The sequence below is a fragment of the Hyla sarda genome, chromosome 3 (assembly GCF_029499605.1).
Source record: "Hyla sarda isolate aHylSar1 chromosome 3, aHylSar1.hap1, whole genome shotgun sequence".
Classification (NCBI taxonomy): domain Eukaryota; kingdom Metazoa; phylum Chordata; class Amphibia; order Anura; family Hylidae; genus Hyla; species Hyla sarda.
Window position 1 is genome coordinate 33,526,833 of NC_079191.1, and position 23,714 is coordinate 33,550,546.

The 23,714-nt window shown below is 42.9% G+C and overlaps 2 protein-coding genes across 3 annotated transcripts in view; one reads left to right on the forward strand and one right to left on the reverse strand.

The window, feature by feature from the left end:
- Positions 1 to 1,222, forward strand: part of EFHC1 (EF-hand domain containing 1) — a 35,034-nt gene extending 33,812 nt beyond the window's left edge. Inside the window, exon 10 of one of the 2 annotated variants that reach the window (XM_056564029.1) lies at positions 1,062 to 1,222. In XM_056564029.1, the coding sequence (XP_056420004.1) occupies positions 1,062 to 1,095 (34 nt within the window). In that variant the 3' untranslated portion in view covers positions 1,096 to 1,222. The remainder of the gene's footprint in view (positions 1 to 1,061) is intronic. The other variant, XM_056564030.1, reaches the window with a different exon arrangement.
- Positions 1,223 to 8,086: 6,864 nt separating this feature from the next.
- The window catches only part of TRAM2 (translocation associated membrane protein 2), a 56,850-nt gene continuing 41,222 nt past the window's right edge, over positions 8,087 to 23,714 (reverse strand). Inside the window, exons 6-11 of the mRNA XM_056564032.1 lie at positions 21,478 to 21,562; positions 17,006 to 17,076; positions 10,171 to 10,275; positions 9,721 to 9,864; positions 9,459 to 9,628; positions 8,087 to 8,662 (exon numbers count right to left, since the gene is read on the reverse strand). Of these exons, the coding sequence (XP_056420007.1) occupies positions 8,589 to 8,662; positions 9,459 to 9,628; positions 9,721 to 9,864; positions 10,171 to 10,275; positions 17,006 to 17,076; positions 21,478 to 21,562 (649 nt within the window). The 3' untranslated portion in view covers positions 8,087 to 8,588. The remainder of the gene's footprint in view (positions 8,663 to 9,458; positions 9,629 to 9,720; positions 9,865 to 10,170; positions 10,276 to 17,005; positions 17,077 to 21,477; positions 21,563 to 23,714) is intronic.

Genomic DNA, 23,714 nt, shown 5'->3' on the forward strand with positions numbered 1-23,714 from the left:
TTTGTCTTGTCCTTAATTAAAGTTCTTCTTGTTCTATTTGTGGGAAGAACTTTCGGCGTGCACTGTGCATGTGCAAACTGCAAAACCTTATTGTGCAAACCAGATGGAACCGTACACACACACAGTTCAGTACGGTTCCCATTGACCACCATTTAAAAAAAAAAAAAAACGTATATGGGTTGTATCTGTTTTTTCACCCGGACATAAAACCGTAGTAGACTATGGTTCTGTACGGTTCCCATTGACCACCATTTTAAAAAAAAAACGTAAATGATGCAAAATGTACACAATGGATGCTATGTTTGGCTTACGGTTTTCAATTAAATGTCTATACATACGGTTTGCAATACGGTTCCATACATTTTTTACACTGAAACCGGAGACGGGAACCGTATTGCAAATATGAGATGTTAATGCAGCCTAAGTCTCCTGATCATAGCAGCACTTTTTTCAAGCCTCCCAATTGTGGGAATAAGGGGTCTGTTTTCCTAAACCACGACCAATATTTGGTAGATGGTATTTTGACATTCATAAACTGAATCTTGGTTTTATCCTCATGGTGGCACGAGATTCACATTTTGGTGTTATTTGTGACATTTTAGCGACCATGTTCTTTCTGTGAAGGAAAGACGTATGCAGTTGCAGTACAGTTTTTAAACCGGAGTTAAAACTGTGGTTGACCACGATTTTGTCTCCGGTTTAAAAACCGTACTGCAACTGCATACGTTTTTTTTTTAACATGGACGTCAATGAGAAACGCACATGTATACGGTTCCATACGGGAAAAACATATATGTTTTTACTTTGCACATGGGCATTTGAATCCTAAAGTCCCCACCCAAGACCCCTCCCATTAAAAATTTACAAAATTTACAAAAACGTATGGTTTTTTTTTTCTATAAAAACAGTATACTGTCTGAAAACGCATACGGTTTACTTTTTTCCCATACTGTTCCATGCGTTTTTTTGCCATACGGTTTTCTTTAGAAAAACGGATTGAAAACAGTGTGGCAAAAACGTGATGTGAACCCAGCCTAACAGAGCCCCCTTGTTTGTGTTAGCAGGAGAACAGATGTCCCAGAGATGATGGATTGATCTCCAGGAAGATGGAAGAAGATTTAACCCAGAGGGAGCCCAAAAATTTCCCAGCGGGCAGAGGAAGCCAATGTTATTTATTTTACTTTCTGACTGAAAATGGTGCAAATAAATTACTACAAAATAAGGTGCCCATGTTACATAGATAGTATGTTTGAAAAAAGACATCCGTCCATCAAGTTCAACCAGGGAATTGAAGGGAAGGGGTATGGTTGGATGAAGGGGAAGGGACGTGATTCTATATTTCTGCATAAGTATTAATGTTATATTGTTCTAGGAATGCATCTAACCCTGTTTTAAAGCTTTCAACTGTTCCTGCTGTGACCAGTTCCTGAGGTAGACTGTTCCATATATTCACAGTTCTTATGGTAAAGAAGGCGTGTCGCCCCTTGAGACTAAATCTTTTTCCAAACAGAGGGGGTGCCACTTGTCCTTTGAGGGGGTTTAACCTGGAACAGTTTTCCCATATTTTTGTTTGGGCCATGCAATTTCATCATTATTGCTTTTCCTCATTTAGGGTATTATTCACATGGCAGAATGTCTGGCCAGAACATTTCTGGGCGGACATTCCACATTAGTAGAACATGTCGGCGATAGGACCATTTGGAAATGCACCATCCCCATAGTCTGCAATGCATTTCCAACCAGATTCTGTGCAAAGAATGGGCAATGTCAATTCTTTTTGTGGAGGCCAGAATCTGAATTTCCACGGCTTATGTTTCCACTGCAGAAATTCCGCCATGTAAACTGTGCAGCAGAATCCAATTGTGAACACGGCCTAAACAGTCTACTTTTATCGTATAAAAGCTTAACCTCTAATGATCTTGCAATTTTGTTTTCCCCTACTTTGAATCAGTGTGTCCCCCTTGATGTCCCCAGAACTGGGACACTTTAATGGGGAACTCCAGTGCAAAGCGTCTGATCTGGGGGGGGGGGGGGGTCTGACCGCTGGGATCTCCTGCGATATCCTACCAGTCACCCAGACTGACTCCATGCACTTAGCAACCTCTGCTCTGTGCAGATTACTATTAACCACACCATAAAGCAGTGGCCGACACACCCCTCCATGTATCTCTATGGGAGAGCCAGAGATACAGAGCTCTATGGCAGGGGTGTCAGGCAGGAGAATCGCAGGGGGTCCCAGTGGTTAGACCCCCCCCCCCCACCATCAGACACTTATCCCCTTTCCTGTGCATAGGGGAGAAGATGTTCTGCACAGGGTAACCATTTAATCATGTCCTGAGTACACCAACTTTTGTTGCAAGTTGCATAAACCAGGAAAGGGATGTGTATACAGAATCTTCTCTGCATGAGTGCAAGCCCCCTCAGCACAGGGAATCCTTGTGATGTCATCACTAACAACCACCTAAACACAAGAGAAGGCTATGGATCTGTGTTCACAGTTCTAGAGCCAGGGAACCAATTACAGTACAGCCCAATCATCCCAATGACAAAGTGCGCTAGAGAGGGAATGTCCTACTTGAAGGTCCTGGGCCCCAATGACCATGTGCCAATATCTTGTATTTAGACCAGTGGTGTCAAACTGTGGCCCTCCAGATGTTGCAAAACTTCAACTCCCAGCATGCCCAGAAAGCCATTGGCATACCTCCCAACCGTCCGGGATTCGGCGGGACTTTCCTGCTTTTGGGGTGATATCTCTCCATCCATGTTCCACATTTAACTGTAAATCCCTCTTATGAGGCATCTACAGGTAAATGTGGCACTTGGAGGAAGGTTTGACAGGGTGAAGAGCCATTGGCTCCTATCTTGTCAATCACTCTTGTGCCAGTGGCTGCAGGAAGCTCTCAGACGCAAGAGGCAAAATTCTTCTTCTGCACGCCGGCACACGAGTGAGGTCATCAGACACCAGAGTGCAGAGGAACAAGAAAGAAGAAGAGGACGTACTATGGGAGCCGCAGGAGCCAACAGGGAAGAAGACAGAAGAGCCGCAGGAGGTAAGTATGCTGGAGGGAGGGGTGGGATGTGCCTGCTGCTGCCTACTATGGGGGAAGTCGAATTGCTGCTGACTACTCTGGGGGAACTGCTGCTGCCTACTTTGGGGGAAACTGCTGCCCAATATGGGGGTACTGGTGCCTACTATGGTGGTACATGCGTCTACTATGGGGGAAACTGCTGCCTACTAAAGATGGGGGGGGCTGCTGTCTACTATGGTGGGGTACTGCTGCCACCTACTATGGGGGTTCTGGTGCCTACTATGTGGGAAAAGCAGCCTTCTATGGGGTGTACTACCGCCTACTGTAGGGGAAATGCAGCCTACTATGAGGGAAACTGCTGCCTACCTAATGTGGGGTTCTTCTGCTGCTACCCATACTACTAAGGGGGGCATTATAACAGCTTGGGCATTATAGTTATTGGAAGTGCGGAGCCTAAAATGTTGGGATTAAATGGGTTAAAATAAAATAAATAAATCACTTGCACTATTTTGCTTCTACACCATTTTATTTTCTGAAAATAACAGTCGGTTTACAAAACTGAACAGACGTTCGTATAAAATATTTTCGTTTCCCTCCCATGTTCAAGAAAAAAAAAAAGTAACATCATAAGAGGAGAGCAGTAAAAGGCACTTAGAAGAGGACAAGATGGAGGCCAAACGGTGAAAACACGTAGATTCCCTTGAGGTTGTTTGGTCCGTTGTAGAATTACAGTCGATTGTGCATAGATTGGAGACACGTAACACGAGTACGAGACAAGGAAGATGCCGACGGAGGATATACCATAAGAATGACCACTTGACCATGCACCCACTACCAGGCAGTGTATGAGGCCGGGGAGTGCTACACTGCAACGGAGGCTACACCATCAGAATGACCACCTTACCGTGTTTCATGGCAACCACTACCGGCTGTGCATGAGGCTGGTGAGGGCTATACCACCACAAGACGAAAAGTCACAGTGTATCCCTGGCCTAACTATGGTGCCAATAAAGTGCTTCCAACTGGATACAATATCAATACTGCCTAAGATTGGTCTCCAAACTGTGTCCAAACTACAACTCCCGGCATGCTGGGAGATTTCATTTGGTTGCTGTTGGAGATTTGTGACCTAGAACTATGGTCCAGCTAGTCTTGCGGCTGCTTTTAACACCAACAATTTTTCCTATATTTTGTAGGAGAGAAAAAAAAAAAAGAAGTATTAGTCTAAGGGGGATATAGAATGAGGGCTACTGTCACTTTAAAATAGTGCCATTACTGGGTGTTCTGCGTGCCTATTTAAAGGGGGTTGAGGAAAATATGGCTGATTTCTATGAGGAACGTGTGCATGAGTTGAGTCCCGTTGAGGCACCCTGGTTGGAAAACACTGTTGTAGAGTCATATTACAAGCCCAAGTCTTCCGACACTTCTATGATTTGTTAAAAAAATATGTATATTGGGGTTTCCTTTTAATTATGGTGTAGTGACCATAGGATAGGGGATAAGTTTTAGATCGCGGGAGGTCCGACTGCTAGGATCCCCCGCGATCTCCCGTATGGGGCCCGGCAGTCTGCAGGAAGGGGGCGTGTTGACCACCGAGCGAATCGGCGGCCGACACGCCCCCTCAATACAACTCTATGGGAGAGCTGGAGTGCTGCCTTTGGCAATCTCCGGCTCTGCCATAGCCCTGTATTGAGGGGGCGTGTCGGCCCCCACTTCGTGCGGTGGTCGACACGCGCTATCTGGCCGGACAGCTAGGGCTCTGTACGGGAGATTGCGGGGGGTACGTTTTTCAATACTTGACTACTCCTTTAATAACCTTTTAGACAGGCACTTTTCACATCACTAGAAAATTGGCACATGCCATTTCTCCAGCAGACCGGGGTGCAATAACTCAAACTGGCCGGAATATAAGGACCTACAAGGCTTTCAGCTCAGGCCTGTAGACCCTCATTCCGTCCGGGAGTATGGATGCAAACCCACACACACACACGTGTGTATTATACAGCGGCCTAAGTCCTTATGGGCAACAGAAAACCTAACCCTTGCGTTTTGCCCCCTTAAATAATCCCTAACAGGATTTTTGGTAACCACAACCTCCCACCAGTAGTGGCAGTAGAGAGGACTGCAGAACACACAGGGGGATATTTATGAAAACCTGTCCAGAGGAAAAGTTGCTGAGTTGCCCATAGCAACCAATCAGATCACTGCTTTCATTTTTGAATAGGCCCCTGAAAAATGAAAGAAGCGCTCTGATTGGTTGCTATGGGCAACCCAACAACTTTTCCTCTGGACAGGTTTTCATAAATCTCCCCCACAGTACTGACATGTTATTGCCCGATCAAAAGACCCAGTTTACTCTAGAAATTGTTCGGGCCTAGAGATGCTCTAGAAAGAATAGTATACAAGCATGTACGAGAGACCTTTACCCAGTGTTTCCCAACCAGGGTGGCTCCAGCTGTTGCAAAACTACAACTCCGAGCATGCCCGGACAGCCTTCTGGGAGTTATAGTTTTGCAACAGCTTGGGGCACCCTGGTCGGGAAATACTGCCTTAACTCTTCACACTTCATTTTTTTTTTATAGGCCTAGCGTTTTTAGAAATGTAAAGTTGTTGGCTGCTTTTATCTCCATTTTTTCCCCCATAAATCTGATCTTACTGAACTTGATTGTCAATCAGATTGCTCAGACATGATCTTAAAGTTCTGTTGGGAGAACACTCTTACGGGTTTATTCCTATGTATAATATTTAGAAGCTCCGCAGAACTACATGAAGCACAGGGATTACTTGGTTTAAGGGAACCTGTCTGCTTTGGTAAACTAAATGGTAAATCATGTACGGTGGTGGGAATGGGCAGACTCCACATTAAACCCAATGTGCACATGCCACATGTCCCAAGACATAGTTTCCCTTTAGTTACATCACATTTATGCTCCATTTACATTCAAAGCTGCATTAAAAAAAAAAAAAAAAAATATATATATATATATATATATATATATATATATATATATATATATATATATATATATATATATATATACCGTATATATATATATATATATAACTTTTATACAGAAGAAGCAGATGTTCCAGTTCACCGTGTAGTTGGTGGACAAGAGAAAACCAGCGAAATGGATACAGCACTAATACAATCACAAGAAGAAATAGAAAGGAGCCGGCACTGCAGGCATGTATACGGTATGAACATCGGCAAACCAGGGATGTAAGGATGGAATCGCTATGGATGCAAGTTATTCCAGGTGGAATATTCCTTGTGGAAATGTAAAGTCCATGAAAAATATAGAAATGACTAAAGTGTAACGGAGCACTCACCCAATAAACCAAGCTTCCAATAAACATACAAACGTCCTCTTCGGACCAGAGCGTGGAGGCGGCAGATAAAAACCAGGGGGAGTTCAGGCACTGGCCACGGACCGTATCACGCCGCTTGGCGCTTCGTCAGGCCACACTCCTGCGGCCTGACGATGCGCCAAGCGGTGTTATACGGTCCGTGACCAGCGTCTGAAATCCTCCCGGTTCCATCTACCGCCTCCCCGCTCCGGTCCGAAGAGGATGTCTGTATGTTTATTGGAAGCTTGGTTTATCGGGTGAGTGCCTCGTTACACTTTCGTCATTTCTATATTTTTCATGGATACAGCACTACACCAATCTTAGAATGGGTGGGAGCTGACCTCCGGGATCATCAGGTGATGGCATCACCATAACTATTAAATAGTAAAACAAGAGTGAACTAACCCTTTTAAAAGGAGTTATCAGGGGCAGGAGGTAAGGGTCAAGTGCTGGGAGAAAAAAAAAAAAAAGTGTGGGAACTCGCCCAAGATGACCCCACAAGGGCTGGTCCTGCAGGACTCCAGCAAAAGAGAATGGTGCTCCTGTTGTGAAAAAAGTGCAGGAACTCAGTTCCCACGCGTTCCTGCAGGACTTGCACTGATAAGAGGGTAATAACTGAATGGGGAACCAAAAAAAAAAAACTTTTAATGATCTACACCAATCCCCTTAACCTGCCATAGCCAGTCCCTGGTCCTCTCAGCTGATCCCTGCAGGAAGTGACCAGCTTAGCCAATCGCTGACTAAGGCACGACAAAGCTGTGGCCAGTGATTGGCTGGGCACTTACTGCGAGGACGGCTTATCAGCAACCAGAAAGTAGTTGGGAGGACCAAGAGCATGAGGTAAGGGGGATTGGGGGCAGGTGAGTTCATCCCACCACCCCCTAATGCCAGATGACCCCTTTAAAAATAAAATAAAAAAAAACACCTCTGCTCCCTAAATGTAATGCACAAGACGTCAGCATGTTATAGGATCTCAGTGCAACATGATTACACCCAGTGGCCAGTAGTATTTTGAATGCAGCTGGAGAATGTGACTGGAGTATAATGTGAGTTAAGATCAATGCAAGACAAGCACGTGCAGAGTGACTCAAGACTATACGATAGATTTAACCTGTAAAATGCTGTTAAAGACAGAAATACCAATATTATATTATCATTGAAGTGATGTGATCAATTAAGTCAATAAAAATAATTCAATTAAAGGGGGGTCCAGAAACAGCACCACACTTGTCCATGGTCCTTAATCACAACACAAGCCATCATGAATCATCTAAGATGGGAGGATACAAGACTTCAGAACATACTTGTCTGAAATATTAAGTCAGATGAACCAAAGAGGAGATATCTGCTCCGTGACCTTTGGTGCACAAGGTCGATCAGGTCATGTGAGGTTTATCGCGTTGAAAGTTTTATCCAGACGTATAAAGCAAAAAGGTTGACCACGCTCGCGATGATGTTATGAGGTACTTTTAATTGTCCAGTTCATACAAGGACCTTAAAAATGAGGACAGAAGGTTACGAAAACTTGGCTTGTAGCTGAAGGAGCTTATTTTAGAGGCTACTAGATCACACTCCCCTATGATAGATCCTTGTGGACATCAAACAATTCTAAATTCGTTGGTTAAGTTGCAATAAAATCTCATGGCTGGGTTCAACAAAAAGATTTCCCAAAAATTGCCTTTCTAGACAAAAAAAAAAAAAAAATGTGACTGTTAAGCTGTGGAGGTGAAAAAGGGCATGGCCATTGAAGGAACCAACATGCAGTCCAACATGGTAAGACACACAACATCCCAGAAGTAGTGCTTATACGTACGTTGCAAGATATAATGACACCACTGAACGGGCTGTGAATGGAGGTAGTGTCCCAATGGAACGGCTGATTGTGTAACCGGCATAGAAAACTATTTGCTGTGCAAGGGTGTCAAAAAAGAAATACTGTAATCCACTCAGAAAGAGGGAATTTACGCTTTCCGAGGCTTGAGTGTACCAGGTACAGGTTGAAGGCAAGTTCGGCACATAGCAGAATTTTCTTTGTTTTTTTTTAAATACCATAACAAAAAGTTTCTAATGAGGATTTTTTGAAGGCACTTTTTTTCTAGCCCAGATGGGCACAGAAGATGACAGAATTTGGGGCACAGTTCTAGTCCCGGGTCCTCCATGTGCCCCAGATTCTCTGCCACAAGGGTTTGGCTTTGTTTTTATTGTTTATTATGGAGACTTTATTTTTTTCGGTCGAGGTGTGGATCCATTCTCTGCTTTAACCAATCCATTTTCATGATAGCCTAAAAGAGAAAAAAAATATGATACACATAGATAAATGAGCATTGTTCAAGACTCAAAAACATTTTAGCCAAATTTAAATAAGGATCTGGCCTTGGTAACTTATGAACGCTCTAGTCTGCCACCTAACCTGCCTATAGGTGGTACCAGCCCTGTTAGTAAGGCAGCAATATCATTGGTGGTAAGAGGACTCTGGGCTACAGGGAACAGTATTAATTGAAAGGTGTCCATGACTAGTAATTACCCGTTAGTATTTTTGCCAAGAGAGGAAGCCATGTTCTGGAAAAAAACATGTTTTCCCAACTAGAACCCCCATCAAAATGAAGTTAATACAAAATTTTGGGGCATATTATGCTCTTTGAGGCATAACAACATTTTTTAGACTTAATTCATAGTTTTTGAGAACAATACTTTTGGACAACCTTTACCATTAAGCGGTACCCTATGTTTGGTGACTGGCTGATTTATGGGATCCTCACAGCAATACCTTTGTACTCCACTGATATCACCAATGGTTTCTGGGCAATAGGCATCACTGTAAGGTATGGAACCCATGCGGTTCTGCATTTTACTTCTAAAAGTTTTTCTCGGGTATACTAGGTTGGCTAAAGTAGACAGTACCTTTCACCTAAGCAAGTCACATCTTAAGAGATGTCCTATTATATTTTTGTATGGAAAAAAACTCAAGTGGACCACCAAAGGTTCCATAGCCCCCAACCATGATGGGCCATTGAGACCCAACACACAAGCAAACAACTTATAGCTTCTATTTTATTCTGCCTAGACTCTGACTTTTACCTGAATCCCTTTTAAGAATTTTGACCTGTTGCTTGGCCATCACAGCTACAGGAATCCTCTTCTTAGCAGCTTGTTCTTTACAGCACTCTCGCCAACGACGCAACTGGAAGTGAATAAATCGCCACATCATCCAAGTCTGCGACACGCACATCATAAGCAACACAATCATCCTAGAGAAGACACAAGTCCCAGATGTCAGAAGGCTATTCCAGAAAAAGATGAAGACTACTCCTGGTATCATGATATCACCTGTCCAACTTACCTGAAAAGCAATGTATTGAAGTTGCCTTTATCTGGGTTGAAGGTGTGGACCTCTGCTCTAGCAAGCCCAAACCCGATGGTCAGGACAGAGAGGGTGAGAGTAAAAAGTCGGGAGACCACAAAAACCACCGCCCAGGCATTAAAACTATTCAAAGTAAGAAACATAAGAAGAGCTGAGTCGTCACTTTCAAGACTTCTTTTTAAACTAAACAATAAAGAGGGTCTGATTTTATGTTACGTAAAATTGTCATCCAAAGTTTATATCTTGAACTTCACCCAGTCATATAAGGCAGTGGTCCCCAACCCAGTCTTCAAGGCCCACCAACATACAAGTATTTCTAGGTACTCCATTGGAGTAGAACAGGGAACAATTAAAATCCTGGACTGTTGGTGGCCTTGAGGACTGGGTCTGGGACCTCTGATATAAGGCTCTACAACCAACAATACTTACAGCTTTTGATTGTTTTCATCAGTGAAGTAGAAAAGCCGTGCAATATGGAAAAGGAACTCGGCAACTGACTGTAGTAACAGCAATATCAACCCCAAACGGGTTAAACTGTGAAGAGAAAATAAAGTCAAACTGAGGTCACATATCCTGGTTGCGGCAATGATAATTTGCTAATTTTGTTATGTTTTTGGATTTATTTTTTCTTTTGCAGAGACAAAACTGCAACCATGATGAGACATATGTCTCCCATACACTGAAGTGGGGATCCAGCATGTCGTCCTATTCCTCAGGGAGATGATAATTCATCTCGGGTGAATAAGAAGCGCAGAAACAAAAAGGAAAAAAAACAACCCACACACCAATGTGTTTTTTATTTATATATATATATATATATATATATATATATATTTTTTTTTTTTTTAATACCCAAATGGTACATATTGTGAGGATACCAAATATGTGGAGGTTATAATACTGTACATGTCTTGTTAAATAAAACTAATTTTATTTAGTGTTGTGTATTTTTTATATGTATAAGCACTATTCTGTGAATCAATATGATTATGGCAATACAAGATCTTTAGAATTTTTCTTCTTCTGTTTTACTACTACACTTAAGAGCTGTAGGTGAGCTTGTTTTTGGAACTGTCACTGCTACAATTTTGGGTATTTTTCTCCCCTCTTTCTTTTTAATATTAATATATATATATATATATATATATATATATATATATATATATATATATATAACAAAGAATAAGTCAGCCAGCACTTTAGTTGATACCAAACTATTATATGGACCTGGCCTACAGGCTGCACGCTACTAGGCTAAATATACAGCAACAGAAGAATGCAGCAGCACACTGCCAGCACAAGGATATAGATGAAACATGAAAATGCAGTTAAAACATGGAGAGCTATACAGCTATGGTGTAATAGATGCAAATGTGAAACTATGAGATAGTGAGGCACTTACCTCACAAATTTGTCTCCGCCGGCGGTCAAATAGCTTGGACCGTCCCACCGCGATAAGGTGGCCTCATTGGGATGGACCCTACACTGTGAATATGCCTCTGTGTGAACAGTTCAGTAAGCATGGCAGGGTCTGGAACATCCAAGACACCTTATATACACACCTGATACCTCCATGTTGGCCTTGCACCCCACCCACCTCTATCAGGTGTGTAAATAAGGTGCCTTGGATGTTCCAGACCCTGCCATGCTTACTGAACTGTTCACACAGAGGCATATTCACAGTGTGGGGTCCGTCCCAATGAGGCCACCTTATCGCGGTGGGACGGTCCAAGCTATCTGACCGCCGGCAGAGACAAATGTGTGAGCTAAGTGCCTCACTATCTCATAGTTTCAGATTTGCATCTATTACACCATAGCTGTATAGCTCTCCATGTTTAAACTGCATATTCATGTTTCACCTATATCCTTGAGCTGGCAGTGTGCTGCTGCATTCTTCTGTTGCTGTGTGTATGTATATATATATATATATATATATATATATATATAGTTATTTATTTTTTTGCTTTTATTAAAAAAAAAATATATATATAATAATAATAATAATAATAATAAAAAAAAAAAAAAAATATATATATATATATATATATATATATATATATATATATATATACACATACATACATACACATACATATACACAAGGGATAAGGAGCAGCACTCTGCGAGATACAAGTAGAAGGTGGGTGCACACGGCCGGAATTCCAGGTCACGGGAGACACTTCACAATGTAGAAAGGAGAAGACTGTAGCACTCCAAGCTTGATAAAAGCTGCCTGCATGCAGCTGAAACGTTGCCTTGATGTTTGAATTGGAATAAGCCACATTCACTTTTCATCTTACTGGAGTGCTACAGTATATATATATATATATATATATATATATATATATCTCAAAGGCTGATTTGTGAGTCTCTCACCCCGTGCACGCCCACCTCGCTACCTGTGCCGTAGACCGGCCGTTACCGCCTCCGGCTACTCACTTGTAGAAGAAAAGACAAGGTCCGGCACTAGGTTGCAGGTAAAAACTTCTTATTTCTTTATTTGAAGATTCTGCAGTACAGGATAGAAAGTCTGACGCGTTTCGCTAAAAAGCGCTACGATTAAGCTTTTTAGCAAAACGAGTCAGACTTTCTATATGTATATATGTGTGTGTATATATATATATATAGGAATATGCAAATCAGCTCGTTACATCACCTTCTCAGGCAATGTTCCCTGGTATCAGCTTAGCTCCAGTTACGGAATATAAACCAACTAAACGGAACGAGTATTTAACTCGGCGAGTTCACCACTCCTGGTGTGACGGAGCTTTCAAGGGCCACTAAGCACTTCGCAGGCAGTGCCTGCGGAGTGCTTAGTGGCCCTTGAAAGCTCCGTCACACCAGGAGTGGTGAACTCGCCGAGTTAAATACTCATCCCGTATATATATATATATATATATATATATATATATATATATATTATAATAATAAAGTCCCACTAGAATTTTTGACCATGCAAACTATATCCTATCATATTGCAGTGTATGGAAGGCTCCGTTAGACTCTGCCTTAGGCACAGCCTAAAAGGCTCCGGTATATGGCAGAACCTGCATGCGTTTGTTAGGGTATGTTCACACGGCGGATTTTCTGTAATTCCGCCAAAATTATGTTCAGCAAAGTTTGCTGAAAGGAACTGTGGAATTCTGCCAGAATTTCAGCAGAACTTTTGTGTTCTGAAAACACAATTTCGAAGAAAAATATAAATCAAGCCCTATTGATTACAATGGGATTCTGCTGTGGAATTTCCTAAAATATAAGACTAGTCTTCTATTTTTGCAAAATGTGGAAAGCAGAATTTCCAAAGTGGATTGCCCACCGTGGAAATTACTGCGCTGTCCCATTCAGACAGCAGAATCAATGTGCAGTACATTACGTCAAAATAAATTACGCACGGAAATCCTGTCGTGTGAACATAACCCTAGGGCCAAAGCCGCCGCGGCAGCCCCTCAGCACAACGCGACTAATGTACTGTAGTGGCCTCTAGGGGGGTAAATGCCTGGTATCCTGACTGTTACAGTTATAGCGGGTGATGTAAGTATTGAACAAGTCACAATTTATCTTATTATTGACATGAAATTCTTATCAGATGTTGGTAACAACCCAAGTAATCCATACAAAGAAACCAAAACAAGTAAGCTCAGAAATTTAAGGAGTACTCCGCTCCTAGATATCTCATCGCCTATCCACAGGATATGGCATAAGTGATCGTGTCTGGGACCCCCGCAGTCTCCTTCCCAGCACCCCAGTAATCCACATGAACGGAGCGATCTCTGCTCCATGCCGAATTACTGAAGACCACAGCCTGAAGCTGCCCCCTCCATATGGAGGATCTGGAGACACATGAACGCCGCATATATATGTCTCTCCCACATACAGGGGGCTTGAAACACGGCTGCTCTGAAGCCTAGCACAGCCGGCGTTCTGAACATAAATGTTTATAACGATTGAGTGCCGGGCCCAAGATCATACGGAACCCAGTGGTCGGACACCCCCCCCCCCCAGCAATCAGACATCAGATGTCTATTACCTGAGTACCCCTTTAAGTTATGTGTAATAATGTGAAATAACAAAGGGGAAAAAAAGTATTGAACACATGATGAAAGGAAGATGCATAAAGGTCTGGAAAGCCAAGACGACTGCTAAAATCTATCATTAATTAAAAAGCAATCCAGCCCATTGTCATTGCAAATTAATATCAGCTGGTTCAGTCCCAACTGATGGCTACAAAAAGGTCTCATTGCCGAGGTGTCACATAAGACACATCTCATGGTGGGTAAAAGCAAAGAGCTGTCCCCAGACCTTCACAACCTAATTGTTGTCAATTTGACGTTGGTTACAGGCGCATTTCTAAGCTTCTGAATCTTCCAGTGAGCAGTGTTGGGGCCACAATACAGAAGTGGAAAGACAATCATTTCACCATAAATTTGCCTCCACCAGGTGAGGAGAGAGAAGAATAATCAGAAGAGTTGTCCAAGAGCCAAGGACACTTGTGGAGCTTCAAAGACCTGGAATTAGCAGGTAGTTTTGTGTGGTGGCCCAGTACGGGAGATGTTACCCGTACCCTTGCTGCCCTGTCCGGCAGCCTCCCTTCAGTGTTCCCTGGGCCTCTCTTGTACTTGTTTCCCCCCTGTACATATGTTCTGCATTGTAATGTAATATAAAATGTCTCGTTGCTTTAACCCCTTAAGGACTCATGGTTTTTACGTTTTTGCACTTTCCTTTTTTCCTCCTTAACTTTTAAAAATCATAACCCTTTCAATTTTGCACCTAAAATTCCATATTATGGCTTATGTTTTGCGCCACCAATTCTACTCTGCAGTGACAGTCATTTTACCAAAAAATACACGGCGAAATGGAAAAAATTGTGCGACAAAAGTGAAGAAACAAAAAGTCATTTTCTGACTTTTGGGGGCTTCCGTTTCTACGCAGTGCATTTTTCTGTAAAAATGAAACATTTTCTTAATTCTGTAGGCCCATACGATTAAAATGATACCCTACTTATATGGGTTTTATTTTGTCGTACTTCTGGAAAAATCATAACTACATGCACGAAAATGAATACATTTAAAATTGTCAACTTTTTTAACTTTTTAACTTTTTATTCCTTTTTTCAAGATATAAAATGTAACCAAAAATATGATATTTTGGACTTTGGAACTTTTTTTGCGCATACGCCATTGACGATATAATTAACAATGTATTTTTATAGTTCGGACATTTCTGCATGCGGTGCTACCACATGTTTATTTTTATTTACACAGTTTTTCTTTTGAATAGGAAAAGGGGGGTGATTCTTACTTTTATTATTACGGAAGGGGTTAAAGGGGTACTCCGGTGAAAAACTTTTTTTTTTTTAAATCAACTGGTGCCAGAAAGTTAAACAGATTTGTAAATTACTTCTATTAAAAAATCTTAATCCTTCCTGTACTTGTTAGCTGCTGAATACTACAGTGGAAATTCTTTTCCGTTTGGAACACAGACCTGTCTGCTGAATCACGAGCACAGTGCTCTCTGCTGACCATTTTTAGGAACTATCCAGGGTAAAAGGAAATCCCCATAGCAAACATATGCTGTTCTGGACAGTTCATAAAATGGACTGAGATGTCAGCAGAGAACGCTGTGCTCATGATGTCAGCAGACAGTTCTGTGTTTCAAAAAGAAAATAATTTCCTCTGTAATATTCAGCAGCTAATAAGTACAGGAAGGATTAAGATTTTTTTAATAGAAGTAATTTACAAATCTGTTTAACTTTCTGGCACCAGTTGATTTAAAAAAAAAAAAAAAAAAAAAGTTTTTCACCGGAGTACCCCTTTAAATGATCTTTATTAACTTTTTTTCACACTTTTTTTTGCAATGTTATAGCCCCCTCTAGTGGCTATAACACTGCACACACTGATCTTCTACACAGATCACTGCCATGCATTAACATGGTAATGATCAGTATTATTGGCAGTCGATTGCTCAAGCCTGGATTTCAGGCTTGGAGTAATCAATTGTCGATCGGACGCACCGGAGGCAGGTAACAGACCCTCCCCTCGCGTTCTAGCTGATCGGGACATCGTGATTTCACCGGGATGGTCCCCAACAGCCCAACTGAGCTGGAGTGTATTTTTGTTACTTTAGACGCGGCTATCAACTTTGAGCGCCACGTCTAAAGGGTTAATAGTGCGCAGCACAACAATCGCCTTGCGTCCTTAAGAGGTTTAGAGATTGTTACCCAGGAGGTACCAGTGACCAGGTGATCCCAAAAGTGACCTATAGGCCCCCTGCTAGTCTCCCCCATATAAGCCCTGGGTGGAGCTTCTCTCTCTTCTCTCTCTCTTCCTGCTGAGGTCCAGTGCAGTCTTGTCTAGTGTGTGTGTCCAGAGTGTTGGAGACCTCAAAGTCCAGTCCTGCAGCCGCCATCAAGTCAAGTAAGATAAAGTCACAGCTTTATGAGTCAAGTCAGTCCCTGTCATCTGTCAAGTCAGCGTGGTCTGCATTCAATTGTCCAGTCCTACTACAAGTCCCAGCAAGCCCTTAAGGTCTCTGCATCACTGGTCACCTCCTTGGGCCCTGGCTGAACTGTATAGACTTTACCATCTGTCTACCCTCAGTAAAGCTACCATTGTCTGTAACTTGGCGTCAGAGTCTTTATTGCCCCCGTCCCTAGCCCAGGATCCAGCGGTATACCTTCGGGTGGTTATAGGCTAAACCACGCTCTGGCGTCACGAATATAAAAAGGTGTTAATGCCATCAGGCCCCTAGGGTAACAACATCTGCCCTCATCTCGCCCGGTCTCAAAGAAAACCGTATTTAGTGAGAAAATGGTGACGTGTTTAATACTTATTTCACCCGCTGTCATCTGTATTTACACCTGACACCTACGGCTGAAAACGTGGCCCCTGCCATCCAATCACCGTGTTATCTGGGAAGGTTTTTTTTTACAATATACTTCTGAAAGGAAGTAGAATGTGTCTGTACATACACGTAAGTATAAGCCCCTCTTATACCCTTGGAGTCACTATGGAAGTCACCCGAAACCAGATAGGTCTCCATTAGGTCTCCCCATCATACAGGCCTGGACAGAACTTAGAACAGTTTATTAGGACAGATTAGGCTCTCCTACGTATAACAGCCGCCCTCACACTACCAATCATGCGTGCACAGCGGCAGCGCCCACACAAAATCCCTGATGTAATAGTACACCGTAGTTCCTTTACTATCGGAGGCCTGCCACGTTCTATTAATGCCAAGTCTATGCAATGACGGGGTTAATACTTACTTCAGCAAATAAGCTCCTCCTATATGAAGTAAATAAAGTACAATGTACTGAAGCTGCCGAGGGATTTCCTCCTGAAATACAAAACGTTCCATTCATAAATCTACAAGTTATATAAATCATATGCAGAAGATCAAACCAAAGATCCATAGAGGTTAAAGGGGTATTCCGGTGAAAAACTAAATTATTTTTTTTTTCATATCAACTGGCTCCAGAAAGTTGAACAGATTTGTAAATTACTTCTACTAAAAAAAAATAAAAAATAATAATATCTTAATCCTTCCAAAACGTATCAGCTGCTGAAGTAGAGTTGTGCTTTTCTGTCTGACCACAGTGCTCTCTGTCCGTGTCAGGAACTGTCTGGAGCCGGTGAGGTTTGCTATGGAGATTTGCTCCTACTCTGGACAGTTCCTGAGACAGACAGAGGTGTCAGCAGAGACCACTGTTGTCAGACAGAAAAGAACAACTCAACTTCAGCAGCTGATAAGTACTGGTAGGATTAAGATTTTTTTAATAGAAGTAATTTACAAATCTGTTTAAAGGACATCTGCAGCGGTAAAAACACTTATCCCCTATCCTCAAGATAGGGGATAAGTGTTTGATCGCGGGGGGGGGTCCGAACGCTGGGGCCCCCGGTGATCTCCTGTACGGGGCCGCGGCTCTCCCGTGCAGGGGGCGTGCCAGCCGCAGCATGACGTTGCGGCCGTCACGCCTCCTCCATACATCTCTATGGGAGAGGCGGGGAGGCAGCATTCGTGCCTCCCCGCATCCCCCAATAAAACAGTATTGGGACGGGGAGGAGACGGGGGCGTCACAATCGACCTCTAGGTCAACGCTACGTTACGTCACCATGGGCGCTAATACCGGCGCCCCGTTAGGGAGATCGATGGGGGTCCCAGCGGTCGGACCCCCCGCGATCAAACACTTATCCCCTATCCTGTGGATACGGGATAAGTGTAATTTCGCTGCAGTTGTCCTTTAAATTTCTGGAGGCAGTGGATATGGAAAAAAAAAATATAATAATTTTCACCGGAGTACCCCTTTAATATAGAATTTGTGGCAGCCGTCCAATTGTAAGAACAATGGCGGCAGAAGGAGAAGAGCGAGGCGACCCTGGAGGAGGCAGTGACCTGTTCATTCAGGCCTGCATTATACTACGCAAGTGTTTTCCAACTTCCAGCTGTTCCAAAGCTACAACTCCCAGCATGCCCGGACAGCCTTTGGCTGTCCGGGCATGCTGGGAGTTGTAGTTTTGGAACAGCTGGGGGCACACTGGTTAGGAAACACTGCCGCAGTATAATGCAGGCCTGAATGAACAGGTCACTGCCTCCTCCAGCATACCCAGGCAGCCAAAAGCTGTCCGGGCATGCTGGGTGTTGTAGTTTTGGAACAACTGGAGGCACATGGCTGTCTGGGCATGCTAGGAGTTACAGTTTTGGAACAGCTGGAGGCACCCTGGTTGGAAAACACTGCTGTAATATAATGCAGGCCTGAATGAACAGGTCACTGCTTCCTTCCAAAACTACAACTCCCAGCATGCCAGAAATTGTAAAGGATGTGGCCGAGGTCCCTTAATATATACCCTGTAGTCCAGTTTTTCTCCAGTTGTTCCAAAACTACAACTCCCAGCATGCCCGGACAGCCTTTGGAGTGACCTGTTCTTTCAGGCCTGTATTATATTATGCCGGTGTTTCCCAACCTCCAGTTGTTCCAAAACAACAACAACTCCCAGCATGCCCAGACAGCCTTTGGCTGTCCATGCATGCTGGGAGTTGTAGTTTTAGAACAACTGGGGGCACACTGGCTGGGAAACACTGCCGCAGTATAATGCAGGCCTGAAAGAACAGGTCACTCCAGGGTCCCAAAGGCTGTCTGGACATGCTGGGAGTTATAGTTTTGATCACGTCCTTTAAAATTCCTGATGGTGCACTATGTAGCGATAGGAAACAGGTACAATATTAGGCACTATATTGGCATTCGCTGCATCTTGGCTTAAAAACAGACACGACAACAAGCAGACATATCCCAGACCAACCCGGATACACTCAGTGACCTGTGTTTCATACACAATGGCGGCATGTATAGCCAAGCCGACAAAGCGGTGAAGTCCACATCCTGCTCCAGTTACACACAATGTAATTATCCACCCGGCGCTCACCACAAGTGGCAGGGACCGTAGTGACGGGGCTGTCATTACTTTACCCAGAGGTTGCAGGGCCCCACAAACATATAAACCATGTCCTTAGGTTAAAAGAGGTTATGCAGGATTAGAAACAAAATCTGAACTTTATTTCTTTTAAAAACAGCACCACCCCTGTCCTTAGGTTGTGTATGGTATTGGTATAGCTCAGTTCCATTAAAGTGAATGGAGCCAGGTTGTAATACCGCGCACAACCTGAAGACAGGGGTGGCACTGCTTCTGGAAGAAATTACTTCTGTTTTTGCATTCCTGGGTAAGGCCTTTAAATAGGACCTGTGGCCACTTAAAGAGTACCTGTCGCCAAATGAAACGCTTACTATATTGTTCCTTATGGAATTAGAAGACTCTTTCCTATTCACTTGCTTTTAAAATTATCAACATAAATAGGTTTAAAATGTAATAGAAAAAACGGCCACTAAGTGGCTCTGTTCTGTTTCCTGCCACAATTAATACAGTGAGTTTGGTCTCCTCCAGGCCTGGCAGGAGACCAAACTCAGGAAGTGTTTCTCTGCACTGAGCTTGATTGACGGCTGCACAGAGCCTCACTGAAAGCTGCACCGAGCCTCACTGAAAGCTGCACAGACTAAAAGCTGCACAGAGCCTCACTGAAACATGCACAGAGCCTCAATGAAAGCTGAACAGAGCTTGAGGTCTATTCATCACAGCACTACAACAATGTGAGGGCAGAAGTGGTCCCCCAGCAGGCTTCAGTGATGTCATGCCTGCTGGGAAAAGCTTACTTTCTCCTGCTTGGAGATTGCACTATGTGAGCAAGAATAAAGGTAAGATACACAGCTTTTTAAAGCACTGAAATTTTTTTTTTTTTTAAGTGTGGGAGGGGAGTTAGAAGTAGTTAGGGAACATAGCCTGAGTTTAGAAAAGTTTATTTGGCGACAGGTACTTTTTAACATTTAGTTTATACATTATATATATATTAAAAATATATTATATATGGGAGTGAGTGGGCGGTATTATACAGTCAAGGGGCATGAATTAGGCATGCACAGATACCCCCCCCCCCCCATCACTAGATGGTCACTCCCATTCTATAAATTGAGTTCACGCCTATCTGACCTTCAACTATTTTCTTAATCGGGTCAGTCATCAGACCTGATGAAGAGAACTGTTTAGTTCTTGAAACATGTCATCCTTTTGAATAAAGCCGCAATGTTATTTTCAGTATCAGTCCATTCATTTCTGTTAAACACCCACTCGACAGCCATAGGAGCGCCCGTACGAGACGGAAACCTTCCCCCCCACCCAGCAAAGAATTTCTCTAAGGGACTTCTTCTTCAGAAACAAAATGGGCCATTAAGTTTAAAATCTGGTGCTAACTAAGGTCACGATGGACCAAAATTAATAAAACTTTAAGTCATTCCCGTAGTCTAAGGAGAATAACAATATTAGTATAGATAACAATCCCCTTAGGCTTCATGTTGTTACCGGTTATGTGATACTAACATTAGCAGATGAGTTACGTAATCTGAAACGTTTGACTTCAAGTACATCTTTCACTTGATCTACAGTGGTTAACCAGGCTCTACAGCATAGTAGAGGTTAACCACCTCATGCAAGTCATAAGTTGGAATAAAGCCATCACAAGTACAAAGGTAAGTGTCAGAGAGGCGTGTCCTGGGGTCTGCCATGCCCCAGTGCCGCAATGCCTGTCTAAGGCAAACTCTAGTTGATTGACACACAGGGCTCGGCTGCCAATGGCAGCCCTGTGTACACTGCCCATGCATGCTCTGTTTTTATAGTCTAACACGTCATGAACAGCTGTCCTTGTGATTGGTTTCTTCCATCTGTAGGCGTTCTTCACCCAGCACGTGGAGTTATCTTGAATGTAGTCTCTCTGGAAGCGCCATCTTATGCACATTGTTTCAAACACGATGGGGGGGGGGGGGGGAGTGAGTTAGTGAGTGGATGGGGGGGGGGGGTTAGCGAGTTAGGTAGTGGCCATTTATTTTGGCAAGCATGTTCCGAAATAGACATTTTACCTCATCCACCACAACTGCACATACGTAACAATAGCTAGAAGCAGAGGGCTTGCTCCCAGCCTTTAGTGACTGCCCGCGCATGCACAGAGAAGACCAGTCCACACAGGGCTGCCACTGGCAGATGAACCCTGTGTGTCAATCAACAAGTGGAGCGGCCCTGATGTCAGAGGAAAAAGGTGTTTCGGGCATAGCAGGCAACTAAATCCAAGTACAATTGTATGATTGTATCCTCAGGAATAAACTATATTTAGGGTAATGGACAAAATGGAGCAGCTTACCTTCTTTACTTTTTGGAAGTATAATTCTGGCAGAGCGTGTAGCCAATAAGCCAGCTGGCACAGGTAGAAAAACTTCACTTGAAATCTGTAATAAAATGGAGTGAAAAAAATATCAGTCAATTATACATCGGCAACATATTCTGCAGCATTGTACCCAGAATGTTATCACTCACAGCCATCATTATTTCTATAAGGGAACATTCACATTCAACAGTTACATCAGGTTTTGTTTTGTCTTTTAAATACCAAAATGTATTATAAACCTGATGAATTTTAACAGCCCTTATGTAGTCACATAATGGGGGAGATTTATCAAAACCCGTACAGAGGAAAAGTTGCCCAGTTGCCCATAGCAACCAATCAGATCGCTGCTTTCATTTTTAACAAGGCCTCTGCAAAATGAAAGCAGCGATCTGATTGGTTGCTATGGGCAACTGGGCAACTTTTCCTCTGCACAGGTTTTGATAAATCTCCCCCATAGTTGCCATGTTCTGGCCATTTCCCACATGTACAGGTTCAGGACACAAAAGAGCAGCATAACATGATTTTTGTGTTCCACAAAGAAACTATAGTGTGGAAAATGGCTGAAATACATCGGAGGCGGTAAAGTCAATGGGGCCACTGCTAGTATGTGGCGGTATACACTGGAAGCACTGCCAAAGGATGACAAAAGTATGGCAGAAACATATAGTGAAATCACGCTAATTATTCTTTTTTAATAATGGAGTTTAAGCAGATAAAAGGGAGTTCTATTTAATAGTTAATAGCATAACCCCTATAACCTTTTCATTTTTCTGCCTACAGAGATATGTGAAGGCTCATATTTTGTGTCGCGATACAATATATATATTTTTTTTTCATCGGTTCCACTTTTGCATAGGTGTCACTTTACATTCCATTTCTTCTAAGATGACCAAAAGCAACAATTTTGGTAGTTGGTATATATATATATTTTTTATATATATATATATATATATATATATATATATATATATATATATATATATATATATCAACTGGCTCCAGAAAGTTAAACAGATTTGTAAATTACTTCTATTAAAAAATCTTAATCCTTTCAGTAATTATGAGCTTCTGAAGTTAAAGTGATATTCCGCCCCTAGACATCTTATCCCCTATCCAAAGGATAGGGGATAAGATGTCAGATCGCCGGGGTCCCGCTGCTGGGGACCACGGGGATTGCTGCTGCAGCCCCCCGCTATCATTACTGCGCAGAGCGAGATCGCTCTGCACGTAATGACGAGCAATAGAGGGGCCGGAGCATCGTTAATAGAAGTCAATAGAAGTCTATGGGAAGGGGGCGTGGCGGTCGTCACGCCCCCTGCCATAGACTTGCATTAAGGGGACGGGCCATGATGTCATGAGGGGCGGGGCCATGACGTCACGCTGCTCCGGCCCCTGTCTCGCCCGTCATTACGCACAGAGCGAACTCGCTCTGCGCAGTAATGATGGCGGGGTGCCGCAGCAGCGATCCCCGGGGTCCCCAGCAGCGGCACCGCGGCGATCTAACATCTTATCCCCCTATCCTTTGGATAGGGGATAAGATGCCAGGGGCGGAGTACCCCTTTAAGGTTGTTCTTTTCTGTCTAAGTGCTCTCTGATGACACCTGTGTCGGGAAACGCCCAGTTCAGAAGAGGTTTGCTATGGGGATTTGCTTCTAAACTGTGCGGTTCCCGAGACACGTGTCATCAGAGAGCACTTAGACAGAAAAGAACAACCTTAACTTCAGAAGCTCATAAGTACTGAAAGGATTAAGATTTTTTAATAGAAGTAATTTACAAATCTGTTTAACTTTCTGGAGCCAGTTGATATATATATTAAAAAAAAAGTTTTTTCCTGGATAACTCCTTTAATAATACAATTATTATTTATTATCATCATTAGAGTGTTTTATGATAATAATAATAATAACTACTTATTACTATTCTGCTAGTAGGCAGAAATCCCCTTTAATATCTAACTACTTCTACAATGATCTCTAAACTGTGGATCTCCAGCTGTTGCAGTACTACGACTCTTAGCATGTCCGGACAGTCTGCGGCTGTCCTCGCATGCTGGGAGTTGTAGTAGTCTTGAGTAGCTGGAGATCACTAAAATTGATAGAATTAAACTTCAGCTGTTTATAGACTATGAGGGAGATTTATCAAAACCTGTGCAGAGGAAGAGTGGTGCAGTTGCCCATAGCAACCAATCAGATTGCTTCTTTCATTTTCCACAG